We start from the raw sequence: 19,978 nt of genomic DNA, 5'->3' as shown, positions 1-19,978 counted from the left end.
TAAAAAAGTTGTTGCTTTCAATTTGATTATGGAATATGAATGGTAGAGAAATAAATTCAATTATTGTGTTGAATCATATGAAATTACTGATATTTGACCATTGTTTGACCTACAAAAATGGCAACTTCACATGATTCTTTCTAATATAATTAGAATTCTATTACCTTGCTTTCATTCAAAAAAGTCTGATGTTTCATCAAGGAATTTTATGATTTCAAATTTGACCTTCCTATTCCTTTTTCCCTCAGAAAGCCACATCAATTTTTTAATTAATATCAAAATGAGAGAACTTATCTAAGTTTATTTTAAGACTGGAACCTATTAAAGTCTTGGGTACATAGGCCCTAGTGGTAAACATTTCATGTGAAATGAAGTTTTTTGCATGTAAGAACATTTACGTATTCAATGGAGTGTTTACTATATGGTCCCCTTTTGGTGAAGCCACTTAGCAATGCTATATAACGGAAGAGCAAATGCTTCATTCCAAGTGCCAAGACTGCACAATAATGGAATATGATAGAAAATCTTATCCTTGAGGTCCTTGGCTAAAGGATTTGAGACCTGGATAATTTTTTTTCCAGCGACTTTCTAAGTTTACTCAGGACAAAAAGATTTCAGTGTATCAGCAGTAGTGGCGGTTTTCAGATCAAATGATATTTAGTGTTTTGCATGTAGTATTGGCGACGTGATGAATACCCTCAGACGAGAAGGAGAAAAATATAAGCAGCTGTGCGCTTGATCAAGGTGCGCTACCTGCTGCTGCCTCCCACCACTGCTGCTAAGCTTGCCCACTTCTGAAGAAAGTGAAGACCACCTTATTTTGATTATAGTGCTTTCCTCGGGCAGGAATTTTTATTTCCGTTGAATCTTAAACCATTACATTTCCAGTGATGCATTTTTATGTTTACAATTGACATCTTCATAAAAGAATGAAACCTTTGAGCAACAGCTTAAAAGCATGAAGGTTGCCTGCAGTAAGTACTTAAATTATTTTACACCTAAATGGAGCCCAGTTGTTTTTAGTTAAAATTTAATAAACCTTAAACTGATGACCTTTCTTCCACAGAAAGGTCCCAAGTTGCAAAAACGAACTTTCCAATGAAATATATTTTAAGGAACTAGTGCTGAACAAAGGGCTATTTAAAGCTGAACGCTTTGTCAATTTATCAGCTTGTGAACATTCTGTTCCTGAATTCCCCACTGCTGCTGAATGTATAGAACGGTGGTGCCTTGCTTAATCGAATACTATTGATTTGAGTGTGTCACAGTGATCTCATTGAGAGTAATCAATAGTAATCCAAAATCAATCAATCTGCTCTTGCACTATCATTTATCAAATCTGAATACGCCAAATTATTTGTAGGCGTCAAATTACAAAGAAGAGAAAATGGCAGAACTGGGAGAGTTAATGGTTTGTATTGAAGAAAAAAACCAATATCTCTTTTTTCAAAGGGAGGTGCTTTAAGATGGACTATTACTTGGACAAATACATTTATCTTCTCATTAAAGAATCCTAACTTTATAATTAATCTCATTCCTTTCTTGAAAAAAAAAAAAAAAAAGATTTCTCCTGTAGGAGTTTGCTCGTTCAGCACAACTCACAGATGCCCTAACTTATTCAACCAGAGCACACTAGCATTTTACAAGTCTGATCAGCTAAGTTTCAAATACCTGTAACCCATCTGCTGAAAAAAGAGGGAGACTGGATTGACATAGGGCATAACCGCATCTTCTAACATCAGAAATGATGTTTAATAGAATTGGAGTGGAGAAAGGAGTACTTAATTTCTCCAGAGAATGTACAGCAGAGACGCATCTGCTTATCAAAGAAGCTGCTGTTGATGCTGAAGTTTCTTTTATCAACATATTCACCTGTAATTTCATCAAGGTAATAAATCCCTCTATTCATAACAGCACACTCAAAAGCACCCCTCCTATTTAACTTGAATGAAAAAAGGCACAGAGTGTCTAAAACATTTACTTTTGCTAATGTAACAGTGTTGGCATTTTACTTCATTCCTGATAAGCTGGTGCCAGTAGAAGTGATTATTCTTTTCTTATTCAAAGCCTATCAGCATTTCGAAAAGCTCTCTCAGTCTTATCAGGTGTATGAACAGCACAGTTAACTGAAAACAGTTTGTACTGCTCCTCTCTCTTTCTGCCAAGCTATCTGATAAACCCCCAACTAACTAACTGTATTTACACACAATCAAACATAAGTTGTATCTTCTATGCACTATAGCCAGATTCCAGTTTACCATAGGTATTTCTGCTGTGACATTAACTTAGCAAAAATGTCAGCCTCCAGTATCCCAAACTGACAACAATCAAGAAAACACTATAAAAGCACTCAACTAGAATGCACTACAAACAGAAACAAAAAGAAAAACAAATATAAAAAGTTGAAGGCAATCTCTTTGGAATTCAGAGGGAAAATCAGGTGTACTCTGTATGCAAATATGGGTGAATATCATGCACTTACCTTTTACCAAAGTAAATGACCCTTTCATAAAACAGATGAATAGAAACAGAAATTGTAAAGGAAAATACTGCCGGGATAGAGGAAGGGAAGGTGTTTAGGAAAGTGTTTTAGAACTTAGCAGGCATTCCCCCCACACTTCAGGTTATCTCAATGTGGCAGCAGAGAAGTTCTATAATGTAAGCAAAGGAAGACAATAGACAATATCACCGAACTTACCCCAGAAACTGAAGACAAGATAGAAAGCAAGGCTGTCACATATGGTGACCACATTCTCAGGATAGATTTTCCAATCATTAAAACCCTCATAAATGCTCTAGACATTAAAGTTTTGTTCACTATAAGAAAATAAAGAAATAAAAAAATACAATTTGAGTTTTTAACCTCTTATTATTTGTCTTATTCTTCAGACTTAACCAACTGAATAGTTCAATATAAAGACATGAAAAAAGAATCATCATTCACATTAATGTAAATAGATGATCTGTTCTCCATTTCTATCTATTAAAAAATGCTTAAACTAGGTCATGGCTCATACGAATTGAAAGACACACCTAATCATTTACGGGTAGTACTTTGGAGCATGAAAGATAACAATGACATTTCTAAAGCATAAGAGAAATCGGAAATCTACTTGAATGACTGAGTAACAACAAATTCCTGACCCTGGGAAAGAATCTCTGCCTGAGCTTCTGTGCATAAATTGTCCATTTGTTCCTCACCTCCCTTTGCTGAACGACTACGAGAGAACAGAAAAAGGCGGCCACATGCTCCCACCTGAGCCCAACTCCTGATGCTGTCTAGACTCCAAGAACAGAATGAGCCTTCCTTTAGATGTGTAGAGCAATAAGATGAATTAGCCAAGTGTGTAGTTCAGTACAATTCAGCTGATGGTTGCTTTTCCATCTGTGACACTATGATCCCATGACTGATGAGGCAGGTCTCATTCAAGTCTATGGATAAAAGGGATGTTTGTCATTTCATAGGACCCAGCACCAACTGTATACAGTCACTTTCTCATAGGAAAAAGACATGGTTCTCACCAACCATATACATCTTTCCCTTTCTTTGGTCATGAACAGTTGGTTACGGGTATGATATTCCTCCTCAAAATATCTGATCTGTTTTAATGGATTAATGGCTGAAAAGAAATTAAAAATTATCAGAATATTCTTTTATTTATGGGAAAATGAATACAATTTAACATGCCCATCTTACATTTTTGGAGAAGTTAATGTACTAGGATAATTTGGAATTATGGAGGGCAAAGGGCAATCAATTGAACAACCTCACAGTTTATTTTTTTTCTCTTTAATGAGTACCTCAGTCTATAATTTTTTATATGACCTGTTATTTTGGTTAATTTTGGATGCAGTTCTGGATATATGACTAATATGCATTTACTATTATTTTCAAAGCAACATAAGTTCTTATAAATATTGTTACATAATAACTGCCTTGAAAAGTATCCTTTTAAGATATTTTAACTCACATTGTGAGTATGAAAAAAATATATATTTCTTTAATGAATCCTTTGTTCAAATTCTCAAAAGCCATGAAAAATGAGTAAAATCTTTCTAGAGTAGATGAAAAAGGAATTATCATTTACAAAGGTATTGTTGTGATCATGGAAAAAAAAGAATTTAGTGTGCTTCTGCCTATTTTCTGTACATAAGTTCTTAATTTATATTTTAATTTTCTTTTGTTTTTGCATATTGAATATGCCATACAAAAAGAAAGCGTAAGATTTTTTTGTTTTCCAGAAAACATATGCAAAGTGCAACAAAAAGAGGTGTCCCCTGATAAAGGTGGATTGTCCATGTTCCTTTGGATTCTCCACTTCTTCAAGTTTTTATTTACTTCATAAATAAGAGCCACTGAGGTTCACCACTTCAGAGACTTTTGTCTTTCTAAACCTATTTTACTTTCAAGGTAGTAGAAAAATTTAAATGAACCTAATTTATTTTTTTCTTGGAAACTTATTGCTATCTATGCTATCTGTATTCCTGCAGTTCATTTTTAAAGATAAGTAAGCAAGCAAGCTGTTTTTTCATTACATTTATACTAGCCATCAATCTGATATGAGAATTTATTGGTAGCTTCCCTTTTATTTAGTACCATCTTAGCCAACTGTTTGCAGAAAAGGTGTATAATGAAGCAAAGTTAAATTGACATGTCTGTGATATGCCTGACAGCCCTCAGTATGCCCAATATTAATTTGTTTTCTTTGGCTAGGTAAGTCCTGCCAAAGCATATTACACATAATGTGTACTTCCAACCAAAATGATGAAAAGTATATATGAAATTTTGTTTCACTCAAAGAAAAATGAGAAGTCACAGAGGAATATATATGACAAAGACTATTTTTTATAATTAAAATATAAATGTACTTTTCAGTTCTTCTTTTAGAATTTAATCTAATCTGAAGTAGGCTCCCTGTAAGTTTTGGCAATTTAATAGGTATTTAAAATTTTTTAAATGCCAAAACAAAGTGTTTTCCTTTTCTATATTGTTTGAAAGAATTCCATATAGCCATAGGTTGTATTTCTAATTGTTAGTGTTGCGTGGTTTATAGCTACATTCAAATGCACATATAGATCTTTGCCAGTATACTGAAATGGACTTTAACTGACCAGAAAGAAGCCAATTTCTTTAAAACTGTACCTTTTCTTTCATTGTTTTGCCTCAGTAAGTTACCTTCCAAGTATACATGCATTGTCATAAATTAAAATGACATATCATTTGAAGAAATCAAAACATCAAAAGCAAGTTTCCCTCAAACATTTAAAATTATTTTTAAACATTATAAGGGGAAATTTGTGTATATACACACATATATACAACACTCAATAAATCTAAACTCTCTCAATTCAATAGTTTTGGATAATTGAGTGGAAGATACTTTTGGAAAATCCTGGATAATTGATTAGAAAACACATTTGGAAAATACTGAGAAATACTGTCCAAATCATAGGACAAGAAACATGTGTCACTTCTGGAAAGAAAAAGTAGAGTGGAGAGATGTGTGTGCTAAAACTCTGAATGGAAATTATTTTATTAGCTAAGGTTTCCTAGACCTTACAAAGTACAAGACTAAAAATGAACTTGAAACAAGAATAAAAGGCCAGGTAAATCCTTCAAAAGGCTGTCATTTCCCACCCTCAGATAATAAAGGAGCTAACTTTGATCTGATAGATTGGCATAAAGAAGCGGTTAGCAGAATTTTTTTAAAAACACAATAGCAGTAAATTTGTTAACATGTTATGCAAATAAATAAAGGTAGGCAATGAATCTAGGAATTTTAAAAAGAATATGAATTAGAACAAGAATTAGAATAGAAAAAGCAATTGCATAAGTGCTTTCTCTCAACAGTCATTTACTAAGTAAATTCACAGACTTCTAAACTTACCTCTTAGAATAAAATTAAATAATTCTGAAATCTATAATGTACTTTATAGAAACATAATACTTATAATTTTATATATTTGCTTTTAGAAAAAGAGCAAATGATATGTTTATGTAGTACAGATAAAGGAAATTCATATTTTGCATTCGTTTGAAAGCTATCATGCTTTACATTAAGATGTATTTGTCAGGCCCAATTGTGTAAGAAAAGAATGTAGCCAAGAGCTAATTCAAAATTGTTTCTTGGATATGGGCCCAAACCATTAAATTATACATTTAATATCAGTAGTTTCTTTCCTATTTTACAAATTATTTATGATTTCCAGATACTGAATACATGAATAACAATAATGTGAAAATTCTAAAATCAGAAACAAATTGACTTACTAGGTTACCTGTTACCTGTCTAATACACAGTAGTTAAATAAACTCAGTTTAAAATCAGATCTGTAAATACCTGAAATACCAATTCCAGGTTAAAATCATGCCTGGCAAATTTAACTGGCAACTAACTGATTAGAATAATACTTGAGACCTACTGTATTATATAAATGTACATGAATACTTTTAGCAGTATACCTATAATCTACGTATACATTACCTCTTCCCACATACATGCATATTTCACATGCATACTATACATGCACACAAATATACTCCTGGGTATCCTATCGACTGCTTTGAGTTTTAAAGTACCATGTGTGTATTTATTTATTAATAATAGTATAGATCATGTATATCCACATATACATGGCTATCAAAAAAATCAATGACAAAAACATACAAAATGCAATGGAAAGATTGTCAAGCAGCAGAGGTGCTTGGTGTCATCCTTGCACTATCAAATATACACATAAGTATGATTGGAGAAAGAGAGGCTAAATATCTCACTGTCAGAGAATGTAGAGAACTGCAATTCATTCTATCTGTTGTGCTTTAGGACGATGACAATTTAATACAATGCCAGTGGATGTAAAAGAGATAAAAACGGAACAAACTGGGCCAGTGTAATCAAAGATTTTCTCCAGAGAGCTGGCTAGGGCCGGAGCTCATACGCACTTATAACAGATCAACATTGTATTGTTTCTCTCTTCCATAAATTTGCTATGAAGCAAAATTCAGAGCAAAGCTTATCTGCTGCAATGACTCTAAAGTTCTACTGAGATCCCTCAGATCCTCTCCTCTTATTTCTAAAAGCTGGATAAGTGATGCTAAAAAGTTTATTTGATATTAATTGGTTTAATAGAAATCATTGCTATTAATTGCCATTTGTATGAAAAAGTATCTCTCATCGGCATATAATTTATTTTATAAAATAATACAAAGCAAAACCTTCGGTGCTTAACATCACTTTACAAGTAAGACAGAGAAATATTTTCTTTAGTCATTGAGCTAAAACAAATGTTGAGGAATTTTTCGTAAGTGATACGGACTTGAGATTGGGCATTATGCCTACCTTCCAAAAGAACGGCTTCTTCTTTGTCTGTAATTCTTGCAGGAGTGAGGTATTGCAAAAGTATTGTTAAATAGAATCATAGAGAAGTTAGCTTCCCTCTTTGATGAATAGCACCAGGTATCTAAAATTAATTGCAAAAGTATGGCCCGGCTAATGAGATGGTCCTTATCTTTTCTCAGCCAGGAAGCACAAGTATTTTTCTGCTGGCTCAATATTTTACAAAAATGCCTGAAGTGTTATTAACTAAGTAAGAAAAAAACTGATTAAAATACCTCAAAGATATAAATTGTTATAAATTGTAAGATCTGAAAAATTTAGAGTTAAAGCTGATTTCCTGCATTATTTTTAAACCTTCTTTTCTTTTCTTTTTTCACTTTAAAAAGAACAACAACAAAAAAATCTTTCCTCCTGCTTCTATTAGCATTTTTAAAAGCTGAGTTAATTATTATTCTTTATAAAATGGCCAATATATATTACAGGTCAGATTAAATCAAAGAAATATATCAAATGCCGTCAATTTAGGAAAAAAAAAACAGAACAATGATACCTTATTTGGGGAAAACACTAGAAAAATGATCATCCATGCAAGAGAATTAATGGATATCCACAAGGGCTTTGCTAATAACATGGGTTAATTACCGCTGCAACACACTAGGCTCAGTAAATAAAGCAGCAGTGCCATAAACACATTAAGATGAGAAACCATCACTGTAAGAAGAAATAGCCAACACCATCACCCTTAGCTCTGCCCAGGAAATGAAAGCTGTTTCTTAGTCCTTTCTATAAAAAAGGGATTTTTAAACTTACCACCAAATGTGTATAGGGTAATACATACCTGACACAAAGGGCTAGTGGAACATGGGGTACCCATCATTTATCCACCACTCCCATTCAATATATATTTCATTAACTCAGGAACAGTTGTTTTTTTGTTGTTTACTTCAAGGAGAAAATCATATATTACATAATACTAGTCATCTGGCCATTTCAACTATATATAGTTTGGAACATGTACAATGATTATTTAATTTTTAGGAAAACAGAATTAATCCACTCACTTTAGTAATGTAATGGGCAAGGTTACAAAACTACAGCTCAAGAATGCTCACAACTAATTGCAGCTGGTTGTCACTTCAAGCAGTTTACAGAGAAATCATCTGAAAACTCCACCAACACCACATACCTTTAAGGCTGCAGGTGTTTTCAAGATTTGTAGGGAAAAAAAATAAAAAACAAAACATGAAGAAAAGTCATGTGAGCTCCAAGTCTAGAGTTTAAGTATTCTTACTTGAAAAAATAAACTTAAAGTGTCTGTTCAGAGTTCTCAAATAATATCACATCTAAAGTGACTTGGCCAAGCTCTTATCACTCCCTAAAAAAAAGGCATCCCCTCTGATCTCGGCTTTTTTGTTGTTGTTACTGTTACTGTATAAATTTTTCCTTTCTGCCTATTTTATCACCTATAATTTGACATTATGGAATTACTTTGGGATTGTCTTGTTTTTTAATTAGTATAGATTTTAAAAAGAAGAGATGAGAAAAAGAAAAAACATGAAAACCCTGAAACAGAAAGAGTGAAACATACAAAATAAAACTTGTGTAGCTCCAAACACGAATCTTAAAACACGAAACTTAAATTTTCAATGTCTGGACTTCAGTGATCAGGCTGAAATTTACTAAACTGTTCCCTCCTCGCCTTGTCTGTTTTGGAGTGTTTCAGTTGCCTTTCCTTCTTCCAACAGCTGTGACAACTGTTAAAACAGTCAGTAAAATTAAGTCCGCTCTATAATCCTGTAGTCAATGTTACATTTTAATCAGAGGTTGAAAGGGATTCATGTGATGAGCACACTCATTTAGAATGATTAGACTGACACATATGTCAAAATGAGCAGATATATTATTTTCATCTATTTATGCTATCAGCTATTACTGCTATTAAATGTGAAACAAGCTTTCAAGTATTATGTTCTTTAATGTGCTGGCACATTTCCTAAAATAAAAAAATACATAGTTAGAGGTTAACATTTTAAGCTCTCTTAATGGTGGTCAATAAATGGTATGAATCTTTTTAACAGCCTCCAAAGCAGAAACTGTCCAATATTTGCCTCTAAAACTGTATAACTCTGGTTTCATTTCTGTGTATACACACACGTGATGGGGTTTAACCCGGTACAATTACTATGAATATTAATAGCATGTATAAATTCTGTGGTTTATTAATTGAGACAGAGAGGCAGATGCGTTGCTTAGCGTTAGATCTTTCTGTCTGTCCAGTGAACCACGTAACCATCAGAACTGCATCCAGACAATAAATCTGTATTTTTTAAAGATGACTTTTAATTGAGCCCAAAAGAAAGCTAGTTTGAATCTTGCGCCAAAGCCAAAAGGACATGTGCCTTGACTTCATTTAAATGCATCTGCTTTAAGAGGCTTATCTAAACGAATTATTCAAATTAGCTATAAGAAGTTAAATTCAAGGAAACTACTTCAAAAAGAAGCCTCTGGGGGATTTTTAAAGTTTGTTTTCTTTATTTATTTACAAGAGAAAGTTCAGAATCTGGGCGTGCTTGGATAAGACATTCTTCCTGACACGAAGACGTCTTAAACTCTCCAATTCTACAGCCTGAAGTACACTAACCTTCAAACTACACTTGAGTGGGCAGTCCTACCTTTGTTTATTTTTCATTTTTATTTTTACACATCTTAAGGTTGTTTCTTCCCTTGAGTGTTTCAAACTGATGCAAGCACAGCCTTATACTCTTTCAGTTCCTCCTAAATCCATCTCTTGGCTAATATTCCCTGTGTGAGCATGGATGTGGGTGGATGTGCATGTGTGAGCGTGCATACACACACACACTCACACTCACGCTCAAACATACAGGAGCAGCCACTGAGACTGCAAGTCACTTTTCATCTCTTACTTAATTACAAAGCAATGCAATATGCAGTCACTAAGGACAGCTAGTGGACATCTACCTATAATGCACTACCTCATCTTCTAGAGTTTGATATTTTCTTCACAATCTATAGAGAGAAATGTTTGCCAAGGGCACTCTTTTCAGAATTATAACAGTTGGTATTACTGTAATGTGAAAGCAAAGCAATATAACTGACTCAACAGAAAGGGAGATAAACCAGTGACAGCTCTCGTGATATACTAACATTTTATCTTAACAGTAGGTTGAAATTAAGTTTATCACCTACTCAATTACACAAAAATGCCTAACTTACTTCTCGTACCCCCTACTCACTCCCCCCCTTTAGTCATCTAAATATATATTTCCATGTGCATAAAGATATCCATAAATACTAATTAAACTGCTTATAAGAACGAAAGTACTTTTCTATATTTTCTGGACACAATAAACGAGACAAATCCACACTCTGAGCAGTATTTAAGGGGAAAATTTTAAAGTCACTACTGTTTCTTCTTTAGTTTTTTTTCCCCCCTTAAATATTTATAATGTGTGAAAATCTCATGTTACTTAATGGACTGATTTGTCAGTTAAGTGCTGACTTAACGCTAACCATGCAAATAACATTATTCTAGCTCAGAATTGCATAGGGCTAGCTTTTAAATTGTTCTCTGAAGGAGAATTAGTAAATGTGCAATTTTGCCTCTAACTCTGCGCGGTAAGAAATGACAAGGAGCTGAAAATATCTGTCAAACTGCAAATACATAAGAGGCACTCAATAGTATAAATCATTTTGAATATTGTATTTTAAAACATCTTTCCTTGGGAAAATGGGTCCTAGTAAAAGATGCATTTTAACAGTTCACTAAGCATTTGTGCCAAGTGCCTATTCTTAGCACCTGAATAAGAAGTGACTGTCACACAGCTGTTTTACTGACAGTCACTGAGCTTTGCCTCAAAGGTAACATTGTAGTCAGAGAACAATTCTCGACTTACTGAATTAGGAGATCACCCTCAACACAAAAGGCACAAGACAGACACAAACAAGCACTCGTGCACACAAAATACCCAGGGCATTACCTGAATCAGCGTGTAAAGATATAGTCTGTCCGCCCCCACCCCCGCACCCCCACGACGAGTTTAAAAAGGAAAGAAAAAAGGTACCTACTCTTCCTCGTAGTGCAGGGAAAAAGATTCAGGAAGGCAAAGTTCTACCGAATCCATGTGCGACCGGCAACCATTATTTGTGCACCCCAGCTATAAATCAAAGTTTCCTTGACAGAGCACAGTGCAATTAACACAAATGTTCTCCTAGTGACAAGCCTATAGGCACAGCCAGTTGGGACCAAAGCTCTCACACTCTCCTAATCAAGGACTTAAAGCCCCGATTGGAGCTTATTAATATGAAGTAGGGCTTTACATATGCAGTCCCACCGGCCCAGCCGCGCAGCCGATTGGGGGGCCTCTGCCCAATCAGGAGGGAGGCGACGGGAGGCTGCACGGAGCGAGAGGAGCCAGGCAGGTAGGCAGGGTGCAGAGAGCCGAAGGGGGCTGGAAACTGAGAGTGGGCAGAGAAAAAGGGAGCGGAGAAGGGAGCGATTGAAACGCTCCCAATACACACTCTCGGGTTTGATTTTTTTTCCTCCCTTCTCTCTCTTTCTTTTTTTTTTCTTCTGGGAAGCTACAAAAGAAACATAACTAACTTAACTCTCTAAGCACTGGAGGGATTTGCCTTTGATTTCTAACCTAAGATCTCTTTTGCCTTGAAAAGGAGAACTCACGCAGACTCTCAGTTAATTTGGGAAAGGATTCTGCGGAAGGTAGAGAATTAAGTTTGTCCTGCCGTTGTCTGTGTTTTTATTACACCGGGGGCCGCGGCTTATTTGGTGCTGTACTTTCTCATGTATTCCTAATCATGTCTTTTCCTGTTTTCCTGATGTATGCTGGGCATTAAAAATAATAATAATAAAGGCATTCTTCTAAATTGTTTGAGCATGTGAACTGGGATCGTCATCTCTGAGGTGGAATGCAGTTTTACACAACTACAGAAGAGGAGATAGTGACAATACAATTTGAAAGAATGCCTAAGTAAATTATATGTGTAAACCTTTCTATACCTGCGACTGTCTCTTTACATACAGATACAACGCATAGCTTTTCAAAACAACGGTAAACAGCCGCAGGACAAATTGGCTTCTTCAGTTTTAGGGGTGGGGAGACTGAGGGCTGTGGGGGTAAATAGCGAATTAAATCTCTCTCAATGCATTTTGACAAAATAAAGACAGCATTTTTTTTTGTAGGGAGAGCATTACTAAACAGTGCACTAAAAGTATTCTTAATTATATGTATATATTTCAATACAAGCTTCCAAACTAGGAGGCATATAATTTTATATATGATTTTACCCAAAACATCCTGCTTTCAAATAAAACACAGTGTACACATTTGTTTCTATACATAAGGCACCCTATATGCTTTAAAAAAATCAACCCAGAAACATTTTATAAACCATCACACAGTCTGGTCACTATAAGAACTAGTTTCAAACAGATAATAATTTACAAAACTAAGAATTCTCAATCAAAAGTGTTCAAAAAAAATAAAAATAAAAGGAGTATATAAGAGGACAAGTGTGTTTTTTCCTCCTTCAATTGTGTATACCGTGTCTTTAATTTCCATATAACAAAGAGTTTGCTTAGGTCCTATTTTAATCTACAGGATTTTTTTATACTAGCAAATGTACATTGGAATAGATACCAGCTATTTATGGCAAAGAGATAACTGCTACCTTATGGAGAGTGAAAAACCCACAATTTTGATATAATTCAGCTCTACTGCTTATCAACCTTTTACATCTTAAGTCCTACATGATAGAAATAGTATAATCTTTGAGATCAAAATAAATTAGTTCAGATATTCATCGTATGTTAAATTCACTAAATTAGGACTCAACTCCCTTAACCCTCTCAAATTTTCTAGGTCTTTAAAAAACCAAAACACTAAAATAGAGCAGCCACATTAAAATTCAGAATATAAAAATGACAGACATGATTTGGTCCCCCCACAGAAGAAAGCAATTTCACTGCCTTGTATTTAGCTATATCTAAGATATAGGCCTAATTCCTTTTATTTGTGTTCTAAATGCATACAAAGTTTCTAGATCAGAACTCACATAGCAAAAACTGTGCCTCAGAATACTGTATAAAAGCAGGTAGTAAAAGCTTAATTACCAGTAGCATTATGCTGTCTATATTGTTAAATGTGAACTCTGCAATTAAGATGTAAATTTGGTTGTGAGCAGTGAATTAAAAGAGCTTTGAGATGTAGAAGAAAATCCAAGCATTCTGCAGACACTGAGAGAAAAAAAAATTGTCTATTCAATCTAAAATAAGACACGTAATCATTTTACAATTAAAAAATAAATAAAACAGGCATTTTGCAAAAGAAACATGATTTTTCTAAAATACACTCAAAGAAATATGGAAGCTAATACTGCATTACAAAGACAGAAAAACATCCTTTGATTCATATGATTACTATCGTGATTTCTGAATAAACTAAAATTCTCAGGGTAATTAATAGATTCAATTGCACATACTTTAAAAAAGATACACACACACAAAAAAAGAAAGAAACTTTCCTTCTTGGTTTGGCTATGGATATTTCTTTAAAAAATATAAATTATTTAATGTACTCAATGCATCTTAATGTACTCAAAGAATGCATTCCGATTTTGCACCGGTGCAGAATCCTGTACTGTGTTCAGTTTCTTTGCATTATGCTGTGACAGAACCTCTTTATTACTCCTTTGAAATGGCTTTTTAAAGACAAGATTTGTAGTGTATTTACCGGTGGATCTCAAGTCACCAAATGTCGTACAAGTGATCTTTAATTTCCCATCATTTTCTTATTTCCCTTTGGGTACTTATTTGCCCTCATTATGATCCATTTGACTTCACTGGTGTATATTTTTAAAGATATTTAGACTCATGCGTAAGTCATTTTTCTGTGCTCACAGAGATACATGTACAAACATACATAGTGTCATCCCCACTGATTTTTCACTAACCATATTTCATCTACGCAAGGTGCAGTGTTCACTGAGCTCGCTGCTTTCTGAGTGACCAGATGTGTACTAGGTTTGTAGACTTGGATATTTTCCCCTTGGGATCAAAGTATCACCTGTACAAGTCAAGGACCTAAAGACTGTACTTACTGTCTTGAATCCAGTTTAACCAATTTAAAATTTTTTAAAAATCCTCTTCACTAAACTTGTGAGACAGCTTCCAGAATATTTTACAAATACACAGCTCAGTCATCTCAAGAAACTTCCCTGGTCCCAGATTTTTCTCACCTTGCAGGAGAAAACAATGGATAATCATGGGAAATAAATGCACCATGAGTAATACTGAGCTTAAACCTTCAAGAATCTCAATTACAAAAAAAATCTGGAAAAAAAAAAAAAAACAAACAAACAGATAAACAGCCTAGGATACACATATATTCCCAGTCTATACACTTCACAATCTTACCACAAGGAGTCTACCCAAATCAAGAAAAACTGAACCAAACAAAAGGATCTCTCATGATTGTTTCACAAAGAATATTAATAAATTAGTTAATATCAGTCTATTATGCATCAGGCTCTTGGTGTATGCATAGTTTCAATCTCTTCTTCCTTAAACAATGCAGTCATAAATATCCAAACAAATTCATTCTCAGTCCCCAACTAATGCACAGTCACCAAGCAGAGAATATACTTCATTTCTATTTCAAAGAACAGAATGAAAACAAGCAAAGCTCAAGTGGAAACAACAGGAAGATTCCTATAGTCATATACACCAGACATTTTATTACATTTAAGTCAGAATCATTTCTTGCAACATTCTAACTAGGAATTCTTATGTTGCTAGAAGGTGATGAGAAATGCTTAGTCTTGCTGTTATTGCATATTAATAGCTATTTTTAGCTCCTACCTTTCTTTTCTGAAAATTAACAGGACTAACCTTCATTAAAATGTTCAAGTTTATCAGTCATTTTTGAAGCAGGTTTTTATTTTATATTACACATTCATCATTTACTAAATATGTAAAACTAAACAAGGCATAACAAATTTAGATTTTCAAATTGCCTAGTAATCTTTCCTCAGGATTATAAAATCTTTGAAAAGCTGTTTAACTTTTTGAACTATTTTCCCTGCTGTTTTAAATGTATCATATATAGTATAATATGCCATCCTGCAAAAAGCAAACCAAGACAATTACAAACTACTATCTTTAACTCCAAAAGACAACCTTGGGAAAAGAACCTAAAATGAGAAGCTAGGCACCAGGCTCCCTTCTACTCCTCATGAGCTGTGTGGCCATGGGTAGGTCGCCTCGCTTATCTGTCCCTCATTTCCTCACCTGAAAATTGGGGTTTCTTTTGTGCTATAAACCTGCTTAAGAACACACCTTTCCCACTGAGAACACGCAGACTTCTTTCGAAGTCAGGATGACTGCTTTACACTATATTACCACCAGCCCTCTATCAATTCATCATTCCTCATTTTCTGTTGCCTTTCATTTCTAGGGCACGGGCTTTGATATTTAAATTATTGTCTCGATTGGCAAGAAGCAATCATTTCTGCTGAAAGTGATCGCTTCCACAGAAGCACTAATAAAAACCCTTCCTTTTGACAAACCTCTTGTCCTATAAATCCATCCCATTCCCAAATTATGGAGCCTATATATAAAAAAAAAGCCCATTCTCTGGGGAGCAACTGTCTCACCTCCATAACACACTAAACTCTTTTCCCACTGTTTGTGAAAGTTGGAGGGGAAAAAAAAAAGAATCAGAGAAAGACAGAAACTAATAGAGGCAATTCAGTTTCTGTTTAATTAATTCAGGATTATTTCACCTTCATTTTGTCAAACTAATAATACACATGGTGAAATGTCAGTAAAAATTAAATTATAAACTACAGTAGCTCCAATGGGAAAACTGACTTTAGTTAGGTTGTATTTCCATCATACTTACCCTGGTAAGATACGAAATGCATTTTACAGTATCCTACAAGCTTTCTATAATCTGCATGGCATGTATTTACAGAGCAATAGTTAACGTTTTGAGATTATACATTAATAAATGAGTTGCAGTTATATTCTTTCCTGAATGTTAAGCACCATGAGCTAAATGCAGAAAACATTCAAGGTCAATGTCCCATTTTAGACCTTTTGAGGCAGCTGTAATATTATGATAATCAAGCTTAAAATATTCCTATAGAAAGAGTAAATTAGCCTTTTCACTTGAAAGATGATTATGATAAACAATAAACCTAAGAGAGGACAAAATCCCTATTTTTAAAAGCCATAAATTGTTGACTCAATCATGTGTGTGATAGTGTTGTCCAAAATAAAGGGTAGCTTAACTCTGAGAGGAAGGTGGCGGGGGCGGGTAGTGGAGATAGAGAAGCAGGGGGGAAGTGGAACAAACATGACAGATTCCAGAATAAGCTATCCATGCTTTGATACAAGTAAAATGATCAAATTACCCATCCTAACCACCCCATTCAACATATAATATATTTGAGTCTAAAAATATATATATCATAAAACATCAAAAAAAAGCACAATGTATTTTTTTCCTGACGTATATGGATGTTCAATACAAATTTAAAAGCTCCCTTTTCCTGTGGCTTGTGTTAATCCTTTTGTCCGAATTTTCAAAGGACTAGTAAAAAAAAAAAAAGTAAGATATTAACATCTGGTATCCATATAAACAGGTTTAAAGAGTTATACTTTTTCTGATGTTTGAACTCTCTGACACACTTCTAAGATTTCTTTTTATAAATGACTATGTTTGATAAGAGTCTCCTTCCCCCAACCAAGGCAAATTAATTAGAGGTGTATGTTTGTCAGACCTGGAAGAAGGTTTTAGAGCAAGGGATTACAGGTCATTCTGGAACATGCCTTGGGTTCAGATTCTAATTATGAGGGATGAGGCTTTGTACTGGAGTCAGCTTCACCCATCTTAATCTCAGTTTCCTCAGCTACCAAATGGGAATAACAATAACAATCTTATAGAATTCTTATGGGGATCAAGCAGGTTAAACCAATTTAGCACAATATCTGGCCCCAGTTTGGGGACCATATGATCCCGTGCGCTGAGGAAATTTTGGCTTGTGCCAGTTGTCCTAGCATAACAATTTACAGTAGCACCTTCTTACACCCTCAATAGTGCCCCCGTTTGGAGAATACATTTCATTGTCATCCTACAATTAGTGAGCCTTCCATAAATGTTAGCTATATTATTTTTAAATCTTTAAAAATTATTTTACAAAATTTTAAAACTGAACAGAGAGATGCAAGAGAAAGGCATTGTAATTCATTTGGCCTCCATCTCTGACTAGGAGTGGGAGATACTGGATACAGAAAAGAAAGTGAAGTGCAAGTATGTTACATTATGAATTGCTTGCCATACTGCCACATATACATTGGCTGCATGTAATGAAAGGGAAAACTAAAAGATGTTCCCCTTAAAGTTACCATGATGTTTTCTGCATGGGGATGAGGAAGACAGACTTGGGAAATTTAACTGATTCTGCTGACTCTCCAGAGAATTCAATTGTACATTGTTTACCAGAAAGAAGGGGAGAGAGAAATTGCTTGTACTCCATTTCTCTTCCTTTAAGACACTTCTTCCACATCCCTCTACTCTAGCAGTTCAGTCAATAATGCTGTTGATTTTATTACTATCCCAAGAACAAGCTCATTCACCTAGGAGCTCTTTTGATCAGATATCCCAAAAACTCAATTTCTTCACAAGGCTTTGCTCTTGTTACATTGAATGGCCACTAATCTATGGCAGCACATAAAGTCTGGGCAATGGGGAATTACAGGCTGGGAAAGACCATAGGGATTATGAGTCCAGCTTGGTTACTTTACAGGTAAAGAAAATCAGGCTCAGAATGGTTAAGAGCCTTAACCCAGGTTACATACCTAGGTAGTAGGAAAGCTCCTATTAGAAAAGATTACATTTCTCCCCTTTCCAGTGCTTCGTTAGCAACAAGCCACCAATGTTAGTGTCACAATTGTTGACACTATACTAGCGCGTAGAACTCCAACAGAGATCTGACCTCTCTGAGGACACGGGTCCAGTAAAAGCCAAGGGAGTTCTGAACCTAAGAGATAAATATCCAAGTGTAAACCAGATGGTCCTCTACTTTCTCCAAAAGCTTAGAAAGGTAAAAAAAAAAAAAAAAAAAAAAAGAAAGAAAGAAAAAAAGGTACATATTTAAAAAGAATTGGGAATGTACTGGTAGAAATAAATTCTGTCTTCTCCCCAGCTAATTATTGTCCTTTTACAAGCACATTTTAACTATCATTTCCTTCAGGGATTGAGTTTTGTTAAATGGCCACACCTTTCCCTACTCTAAACTCTATCTGACTGTAATCTGTGAGCTGGGCTGGGCCTGACAGTATGCCCATGGCCAGTAATGGAACTCAAGACGTATTCCTGTCAATGTTATAGGAACACAATGAATATGTCTTGGATGAGTGAATGAATGAATGAACTAATGACCAATGCTATTACTCAGTTAATTATTCATTTTAAGGGAGGCTGCCAAATTTAATGAGATAATTCAAGCCAGGTAACTAGAGTAATATAGGAAAAATTTAAGAGATAAGATGATTGGAAAAAATAGGTAAATGGTGAGGAGGAAAGTTGGTAGAAAAAGATAAAAAGAGGAAAAAAGGATTGAGGACAAGGCCTGCTCCATGCTATACTAAGGGGCACCAGCACTCCATCATCATTTATTCTTCTGATAGCTAAGAAGGAGCAATGTACAATGATTGCTTTCTTCCTCTACTTTCTAATTTTCCATGTTTTGTAAATATTCATATTGACTAAGTATTGGATAATGAAAACAATTATTATTAAAACAAAAGCAAACAAAGCTGCCATATCAGTACCTAAAACTGTGACCCTTCCCAGGGTAACATGGAAACATATTCTCATTTAATCTGACAGCAAGTGCTTTTAAAAATCATGATCCCAGATATGTCCTGAACCCAAATATTTTTAAGTGTTCAAAAACGGTTCTTGTATGCAACATAAAAATTTCTGTATTCAGGATTTTAAGTACTTTTCATTATCTAAAGATTTATTTGGTTAAATGTTGACAAGGATCCCATGAAGAATGGTCACAGAGTTCCTATTTCTATGAGATGTATGACTGGAGCAGCAGTGAACACTGAATACTTTCAGTGGGAAGGTGGATTTTTCCTTTTATGGGGAGAGGAAGAAGGGAATTAATCAGCAGAAAAAGACAAAGGTCTTACTTTTAGGCCGCTGTTTACCTCTCTTTACTCCTTGCAATTTTTAAAACAAGACCTGTGTGTTTTGCTTGATGATTTCATTGCAAGAGCAAGGCCCTGATGAGAACATATCACATTCTAGAGAGCCAACTGTTATCTCTAGAAAACCACATTTTGGATGCAAAAAAGAGTAAGATTCCCTGGTTCAATTATTACACATTCATATGTATGTATCAAAACTCAATACATACCCCCAAAATATGTACAACTATTATGTATCAATTTTAAAAAGAGTGAGACAAAGAATTCCTTTCCCATTTCCGTGGTAGATTAAATTACCAGGAATGGTGATGGGGGAGGGGCATGAGGCCTGTACTCAGGACATTGAAATCCTGGGGCTGTTATCTCACCTACAGTTTGTAAC

The 19,978-nt window shown here is 34.7% G+C and overlaps 1 protein-coding gene across 16 annotated transcripts in view; it reads right to left on the bottom strand.

The window, feature by feature from the left end:
• The window catches only part of ESRRG (estrogen related receptor gamma), a 597,527-nt gene that overhangs the window by 212,905 nt on the left and 364,644 nt on the right, over positions 1 to 19,978 (bottom strand). The window contains exons 2-3 of one of the 16 annotated variants that reach the window (XM_055108079.3): positions 3,257 to 3,432; positions 2,699 to 2,817 (exon numbers count right to left, since the gene is read on the bottom strand). The exons of 14 other annotated variants lie outside the window; for them this stretch is intronic. Coding sequence is in view for 1 of the 2 variants with exons in the window: in XM_003814139.6 (XP_003814187.1) it covers positions 11,424 to 11,479 (56 nt within the window). In the remaining variant the exon portion in view is untranslated. Of the gene's footprint in view, positions 1 to 2,698; positions 2,818 to 3,256; positions 3,433 to 11,423; positions 11,633 to 19,978 lie in introns of those variants that run through there. One more of the 16 variants, XM_003814139.6, reaches the window with a different exon arrangement.

This window comes from Pan paniscus, chromosome 1 (assembly GCF_029289425.2).
Source record: "Pan paniscus chromosome 1, NHGRI_mPanPan1-v2.0_pri, whole genome shotgun sequence".
Taxonomy (NCBI): Eukaryota; Metazoa; Chordata; class Mammalia; order Primates; family Hominidae; genus Pan; species Pan paniscus.
Note: the sequence above shows the minus strand (reverse complement) of the source record. Positions and strands in the feature narration are given on the sequence as shown.